Source organism: Rhincodon typus, chromosome 2, assembly GCF_021869965.1.
Source record: "Rhincodon typus isolate 14 chromosome 2, sRhiTyp1.1, whole genome shotgun sequence".
In the NCBI taxonomy this organism is placed as follows: Eukaryota; Metazoa; Chordata; class Chondrichthyes; order Orectolobiformes; family Rhincodontidae; genus Rhincodon; species Rhincodon typus.
In genome coordinates, this window is record NC_063333.1 from 13,790,729 (window position 1) to 13,799,028 (window position 8,300).

At 40.2% G+C, this 8,300-nt stretch overlaps 1 protein-coding gene across 8 annotated transcripts in view; it reads right to left on the minus strand.

Annotated features, from left to right (window-relative positions):
• Window positions 1–8,300, minus strand: part of kmt2ca (lysine (K)-specific methyltransferase 2Ca) — a 179,345-nt gene that overhangs the window by 116,338 nt on the left and 54,707 nt on the right. For all 8 annotated transcript variants that reach the window (XM_048606763.1, XM_048606774.1, XM_048606756.1 and 5 more), the window contains 3 exons: window positions 7,163–7,297; window positions 2,753–2,872; window positions 504–637 (listed from right to left, as the gene is read on the minus strand). In XM_048606763.1, the coding sequence (XP_048462720.1) occupies window positions 504–637; window positions 2,753–2,872; window positions 7,163–7,297 (389 nt within the window). The remainder of the gene's footprint in view (window positions 1–503; window positions 638–2,752; window positions 2,873–7,162; window positions 7,298–8,300) is intronic.

The following is an 8,300-nucleotide window of genomic DNA, read 5'->3' on the forward strand; positions in this document are numbered from 1 at the left end:
CTTTGTTTCTCTCTAAGCAACATTAAAGAATAACAAACCTCTTTCATCTTTTAGAAACTGTCTTACTCCTTTTCCACTAGCCATTCTTTTGATTTTTCTCCTTACCTCACCAATTCGAAACATTTACAAACTTGAGGCTTTCAAATCTGAAAGTGTTTTTTTGGTGCAAGATGATATCTACCAAGAAATGCATTTAGCAGCAGAGTGATGTTACAAACTGTAAATTTGAGTTGGAATTAGAACATGCCACAATAAAGATTTTTAATATCACTCAGAAGAACATAGTTAGGTTAGACCACTGCACAAAGCCGCTCTTTGTTAGAATGCTCTCACGTCTAAAACAGCAACATGTAGCTTCCTTCACTGAAACACTGTTAACTTTGAAGCTAATTAGACAATTGTGATGAGTACATAGTGATGTCCACTTCTTCAGAAGACATTAGAAGTCTTGCTTCGAAATACACAGGAGCAGATGGGAAAGCACATTTGTTAAGTAAATATACCTGCAGATATGCTGGAAAAATCTCTTCCAATTTGTTCTTTTTCTTCCTGTATCGCTTTTTCATTTTCTCCACAATCTCAGGGGCAACAGCTGCCTCATCGCCAGGTAGCTCTTGTAGTTGTTCCACCCAACCTACTGCAAATGAGAAAAGAACTTCAATTGTTTACACCTAAAAATAATTTTGCATGATCCAATTTTGAGCAGTATGACAAGACAGAGTCACCACTTGAGAACAGGAACTTTTTTTCTATTTATGGGACTTGGGCGCCACTGGCTGGGCCAGCATTTACTGGCCATTCCTAGATGCCTTCGAGAAGCCTGCAGTTCACATGCTGTAGGTTGACCCACAATGCCCTCAGGAAAAGAATTCCAGGATTTTGACCAAGTAACAGTGAAGGAACGGCAATATATTTCCAAGTGGGGATGGTGAATGGCTTGGAGGGGAACTTGCAGGTGGTGGCATTCCAAGTTTCTGCTGTCCTTGTCTTTCTAGAAAGAAGTGATTGTGGGTTTGGAAGGTGCTGTCTGAGGATCTTTGATGAATTTCTGCAGTGCATTTGTAGATCATGCACACTGTTCCTACTGAGCATCAATGGTGGAGGGAGTGGACGCTTGTCGATGTAGTGCCGATCAAACGGGCTGCTTTGTCCTGCATGGTGTCTAGCTTCTTGAGTGTTGTTGGGGCTGCACTCATCCAGGCAAGTGGGGAGTATTCCATCACACCCCTGACTTGTACCTTGTAGATGGTAGACAGGCTTTGGGGAGTCAGGAAGTGAGTTACTCGCCACAGTACTCCTAGCCTCTGACTTGCTCTTGTCGTCACTGTGTTGATGTGGTGAGTCCAGTTCAGTTTCTGGGTCAATGATAACCCCTCCAGGATGTTAATGGTGGGGGATTCAGTAATTGTAACACTATTTAATGTCAAGGGCTTGGAATGTGCTGTCTAAGGATCTTGGTGACTTTCTGCAACACATTTTTATACATAGTACACACTACTTCTACCGAGCATCAGTGGTGCAGGGAATGGATGCTTGCGGATGTGGAGCCAATCAACCAGGCTGCTTTGTCCTAGACGTTGTCAAGCTTTAGTGTTGTTGGAACTGCACCCATCCAGACAAGTGGGGAGTAATCCATCACAATCCTGACTTGTGACTTGTAGATAGTGGACAGGATCGAGGAGGTAGGAGGCAAGTTATTTGATGCAGTATTCTAAAGATTGACCTACTCTTGTAGCCATTACATTTGTGGCAAATCCAGTTGACTTTCTGATCAGTAATAGCCCGCAGGATGTTGATAGTGGGGAATTCAGTATGCGTGACACCAGTGAATGCCAAGCAGTGGCAGTTAGTTAGTGTCTCATTGGACATGGTCATTGTCTGGCATTTGTGTGGTGCAAATGTTAGTTGTCATTAATCAGCCCATGCCTGGATATTGTCCAAATCTTGTTGCACTTGAACATGTATCAGAGTTGTGAATGATTCTGAATATTGTGCAATGATAAGCAAACCACTTCAGGCCTTATGATGTAGGGGAGGTCATTTGCAAATACAGAAAGTCTCATTATGTGAATCAGCAGTCCTGTGGTTTTAACTAACATCAGAGGTTTCACCACACTGAACCAATTGCTGACAATATTATATCATGATATTTCTTTGAGTGCTTTCTCCTGCTAACGTAATTGAGTTAAGAAGCTTAACTGGATACATGTGATCTATTAGCATGCAAAATACGAGTTCCCTCTTTAGATGAATGATGGATGATTTGAGAAATTTGATATACATTGTGAGGAGAACATTAATATTTATAAGTTCTGAGAGAGGTGTTTTGGGCATTAAATAATGCAAATCTCAAAAGAAGTCTCATTGGTACCTGCCAAAAAATATCTTGGACGCCCAGATTGTCTAGCACTCGTGAGCAGTCGTGTTATTTTCCCTTTCTGAACACAGTACAAAAATAAAATACAGTGTGAATACTGGAAATCGGAAATAAAAACTGACAATGCTAGAAATGTTCAGGAGGTCAGGACGTAATTATGGAGAAATGAAGAGTTAATGTTTCGGATTAATGATCTTTGATAAAGTAAACAATCTAAGTGTTAGCTGTGTTTCTTTCTCCACAGATGCTACCCAACCTACAGTACAGGCTTCCCAAGAACACTAAACCATGTGATTCTAAGTATCTGTATTCTTTTTTCTCTATGATAGGAAATTTGCTTCAAATAACTTCCTGCACGTTGGATAGATCACTTACCATCCTCCTTCCCAGTTATCATTTCAGAGACTGAACCAGTGGAGTTCTTCCTTGACAGTGAGCGTTTTGTCTTGTTCTGTCCTGTCCGGCTCCTCTGACGTACCATAAACCCACCAATTCCTAAGAGTGAGACAAGAAGTAAATATATCAAAATGGCTCTGAACTGAAAATAATAAAGGCTGCATCAAGTTATGATTCTTAAACTTATACCTACAGAATACAATTAAGAGCATAAGACATAGAAGCAGAAATAGGTCTCTCTGATTCTAGACTGTCCAACAAGGGGATAGGACCTCTCTGCATCTACCCTGTCAAGTCCCTAAGATTCTTACATGTTTCTGTATGTCACTTCTGATTCTTCTACATTCCAATGAGTACAGGCCCTACTGACTCAACTTCTCCTCAGAAGACAATCCATCTATATCTGGTATCAGCCTAGTGAATCTTCCCTGCCTCCAATGCCAGTACATCGGTCCTTAGGTAAGGGCCCAAAACTGCTCACAGTATTCCAGTCTGACTAGAGTCTTGTTTAGTTTTAGTATTACCTCTCTACTTCTATACTCCACTCTCTCTAAATAAAGGCCAACATTCCATTTCCCTTCTATTTCTGTAATTCTGTCCAGAATATCCTTTTCCTTGATAATTTTCTCCTGTTTGCTCCTGAAGAAGCTGAATTTCTGCCCAGGTATGTTTCACTATAGAGTTCACACTCTGGTTACCTCACTCGAATTCCTATTTGTAACACAGGATATTGAAATTAAAATGTGGCAGGTTCTATTGCTGCAAAAAGTATCATTACTGAGTTGAATTCTCATATATGCACTAATAATTTTTAACACGGTCAGTAGAAATGTGCTTTCATCATTGTAGTGTCCAAGGTCAGGTTTAAATAAAACTTGAATGCAGCCTATGAACATAGTCTTTATGGCTTGGCTACTCAACAGGTAAGTTTACTGAATTACCAGGGTATTCAATTTCAAAAATCAACTAATACCCTCCAAGCTGTTTTGTTTTGGTATTGTATGCTTGTATTTACAGTTTGCCAATAAAGAAAACTGGTAAATGTGCTTAATTAGAATAGATACACAACCATATGCCATAAAGAATGAAAAAACACAGCAAAACCAAGGTGAAGGCTCAACGTTTGATCATATATATGGTTTTTAAAGAGACTTTTAAAAGGCAAGAAGAAAGGTGCAGGGGCAGAATTCCAGAGGGCACGAAGCGTCTGCAGGTTCAACTGGCAGTAGAATGGAACTCCAGTTGGGCGTAAGCAGTGTTGGCAGGGATATGTTGCCAGAGTAGGTTGTTCACAGATGGAAGGATGTATAGAAAACGAGGAACAAGGATCTTTAAGTCGACTTAGTGGCACACAGGAGGCCAGGAGACCTTCACAAAAACATGGTTTACAATTGTGTAGTTGAAGGGGTTTCAATAAAGTGAAGGTTGTGAATCATGAGGGCAAGAAGTTCCCTTTTCCCCATCTCACTGCCTTACATGACAGATTTACATGACACTTAACAGATTGGGATGAATGGGTTATACTAAAATTCACAGTGTGAAAATATCACAATTAACAAAAACATTAACAAAACAGGACTAATTGTTACTGCAACATTGTCTCCTTTCTCCATTTACATGAGACCTTACAGTAACCATAGTTGAAAGGGAACATGATCTCCCAGGCATCTACAAATGATGCTCCTTGCTAACATGTTCAATGTCACCCAGTATTCACTCTTCTCATTATTCAATGCTCCGTGGGAATGTTAATCACCTCAATTTAACACCTTCCCATGGCAGTATGAGATTGCGAAACACATCTCATTATTTTGCAGTCTCGTGTACTGATGCCCCTGTACACTAAGCCACTCCTAAAGCAGTTCTCAAGAGAAAATAGTTAATTGAGGATTATTATCACATTAGCAATATACTTGTTTTGTGGTGCTTAGCAATTTAAAACATCATTACACCTCCAAGTCAAATGAATGCAAGTTTAGTGTGACAACAGTAACTTAAAAATAACAATCAATTGAGAAGGTTCCTGTTCAAGAAACAAAGCTTGGGGGAAAGGTAAAAGAGGATCTGGAGGATTATACTAGCAAATAATATCTGAAAGAAAGAAAAGGCTTGCATTTGTATTGGATCTCTCATTACCTCAGGATGTCCAAAGTACTTCATAGTCAATTAAGAACTTGCTAAGTGTAATCATTGGTGTACTATAGGAAATATGTCCTTTTAATCTTTACAATATAATTTGCTGACCCCTTGGTAACATTTAAAAAAGCTTCAGCCAATTAAATGATATCAAACTGAACTCAGAAGTTACAGATCCTGGCAACAACCCAACAATCGTATTTCAGATTCATGGTCAGAACTAGCCAGGTGCCTCACCAAGCTGTTCCAGCACAGCAACAACACCGTCAGTTGTATGCCAATGTGGAGAATTGCCAGGTAGATGCGGTTCACAAATAAAACCCAGAAAAAAAAAATCTAATCTTGCCAATCAGCCTACTATAGATCAGTGTTGATATTGTTGCTACGTGGCACTTGCACAGCAATTACATGCTCACTGACATCCTGTTTAGGTTCCACAAAGTACAATCAGCTCCTAACCTAATGACCACCTTAGTCAAAACAGGGAAAAAAGACTCGAGCTGAACTCAAGAGGTGAGTGAGTGTGACAGCCTTTGACATAAAGGCAAGATTTTATCAAGTATATACTAAAGCTGAAGTCCATGCTAATAAGGTTGAAAATTCTTCACTGGTTCACATCATACCTAGCACAAAGGATGGAGGTCATTATTCTTGGAAGTCAATCATCTAAGTTCAAGGATAACACAGCAGGAGTTTGCTCAGTTAGTGCCGAATTAAATACCATAGCCACAAGCAGCAGGTCAGAAGTTGTGAAGTCTGGTGAGATTAACTCATCCTCGACCACCTAAAATCTGTCTACCATCTACAGTGCACAAGTCAGGAGTCCACTTGCCTGGATGGCTGAAGCTACAACGACACTCATCTAACTCAATACCATTCAGAACAAAGCAGCTCACTTGATCTACCATGTATTCACTCCCACAATAGCAGCACACTGTACAGTATTAAGGGTGTACTGCAGCCACACATAGGCTCCTTCAACAGGCATTTCCAAACCCATGACATTATCTTGTAGAAGCTCAAGGGCAGCAGATGCATGGCAACAAAACCACCTGCAAACTCCATTCCAAGCCAAACCATCTTGACTCGGAAACAAAAACAGGAACTGCTGGCGAAACTCAGCAGGTCTGGCAGCATCTGTGGGAAGAAAGCAGAGTTGCAAGTCCAGTGACTCCTCATCAAACTCAGAACCAGATTGCTGCTCCTTCATGGACACTGGGTCAAAATCCTACAACATCCTTCCTAACAGCACAGAATGAATCTATACTAACAGTTTAAAAATGGTGGCTCCTCAGCATTTTCTCAATGGCATTTAGGCATGGACAACAAAAGCCAAGACCTGCTGGTGACGTTCACATCCCAAACAAAATGAAGAAAAAGATATGCCTGCCCTTGAAGTCCTCCTCACCTTTAGTTAAAATTCACTGTTAATTTTCAATCTTGCAACCTTTTTTTTTAAGCACAGCACGGAAATCGTTCAATCAATTCCATTATTTTTGCATTACTTTTTATTTCACTAACCTTGCACTCATCTGATTAAATTCTACCAACAACACTATGATAATGACAATATAATCTTTATTTATCATCTTGACTGAGGGATAAACATTGGTCAAGACACTAGGGATAATATCTTAGCCCTTCTCCAAAATAACTACAGCAACCTTGATATCATGTATACTACTCAGGTAGACATCTGTTGAACATTTTTTTCTGCTCAGATAGTTCAGTGAACCCTCTGTGGCCACGGACTTTGTGATCAAGGATCTGAAGCGGGACTGGAATAAAACATTTTCTGACTCACAAGCAGCTGAGGGTTCTATATCTTCAGAAAATTACAGACACAAGCACAGAAAGGAGATATCAAATGAACTTGAAATAAGAGTCAGGTACCATAAATGACAAAGGAGTGGGAGGCAGCTAGAGAGAAAATGAGTAAGAGGAAAAGGAACTGCTGCAAATCACCAACAGATTTCACTGTTGTCTGGCACTTACTGAGCTGCTTTTACACATCAATTAAAACAGAGGGTGATTCATTATTTTCAGTGTCTGCCAAGTATTTTAAGATGTTACAAAAGCACTTTGGCCTGCATTCAATTTTAAACATTTCCATTGTCAATCTACATCAAATGTTTATTAAAAATATAATCACGAGACTCAACTCGAGCTGTGCCTAGTTCACAGAAAATAGTCTTTAATCTAGTTTTACTTCAGAGCCCGGTGGATTATATTTGTTTTAATCAGATTCTTTACCAGGTCTGTATGGTTTCCTTTTCCTCTTCTTTAGGCTGTCAGACCCCTCAGCTCCCTTACAGTCATCATCTGCTGGTTCCCGCTCTGGACTTGTAAGTGTATCAGATTTTGCATCACAGTCCATTAGGTCAGCTGCTGTAAATTTAAGATTGAACAGTTAACTGGAGGTACCATAGGTAGCCTTTACATCATTTTCACACAACATAATACTAAACTGTGTTGAAAATACATTCAGAGATGTTCAGTTAACTGTCCCCAAAGCAGTCTTCATTACTTGACTCATGTCCAAACTCTACACACAAGTAGGAATTAGTCACCTCATGGAAGAAAAACACCAGCAATAGTGTGCCTAACAAATGTCTATCCTGGATAAATCAGGTTAACTTTCAGACTACATTTGTGGTTACCATAACTGCAGAGGTTGTACTCACACTCCAGTCAGTGAGGTCACTGCCATAACTGCTGCAGATTGCTGCCTGCATCAAGGATTAGGACCATCCATATCACTAAGCAATTCAAAACTATTTTAACAACAGCAAAACCAATAAAATGCATAATTTTTCAAATGTTTCTCTGATGTGCAGCTTTAAATGTTGTGAGATCTTACTCTGCCAGCCAAATATCATGGTTCTGTATTCTGTATTATAGTTTTACAGAGCCAAGCAGGGCATTGGAGGGACAAGGTGAGTGGTGAGCCAAGACAAATACCCAGTGGGGAGCAAGTGAAGCAGGGTAGCATGTAGGGCTGACAGTGCAAAAATGACATCAGTGAAAGCACACATGCACCTGTCGGCACTGTGGATGCCAACTTCCTGGTCCAATTGTACATCGATAACGTTAGTGGCATTGATTACCTGGACTGATATGGTGGCAGCAAACACACAGTAACTTTTATCATTGCTGTCTCTAATCCTTCTTTAAGAGAGCGAACTGTTTTTATTACAGGCACGAGCACAGAGATTCTAAGCCAAATGAGGGAGATCCCTCCAGTGCATTGTGTTTATTGCAATTATAAACTTGTTTCTGTTGAGCAGGTTTGGAATTTGTTAACAGCAATCAATCAAGGAAATCTTTCCAGCAAAAGCAAGAGAGAGAGCGAGAGCGAGAGCGAGAGCGAGAGCGAGAGCGAGAGCGAGAG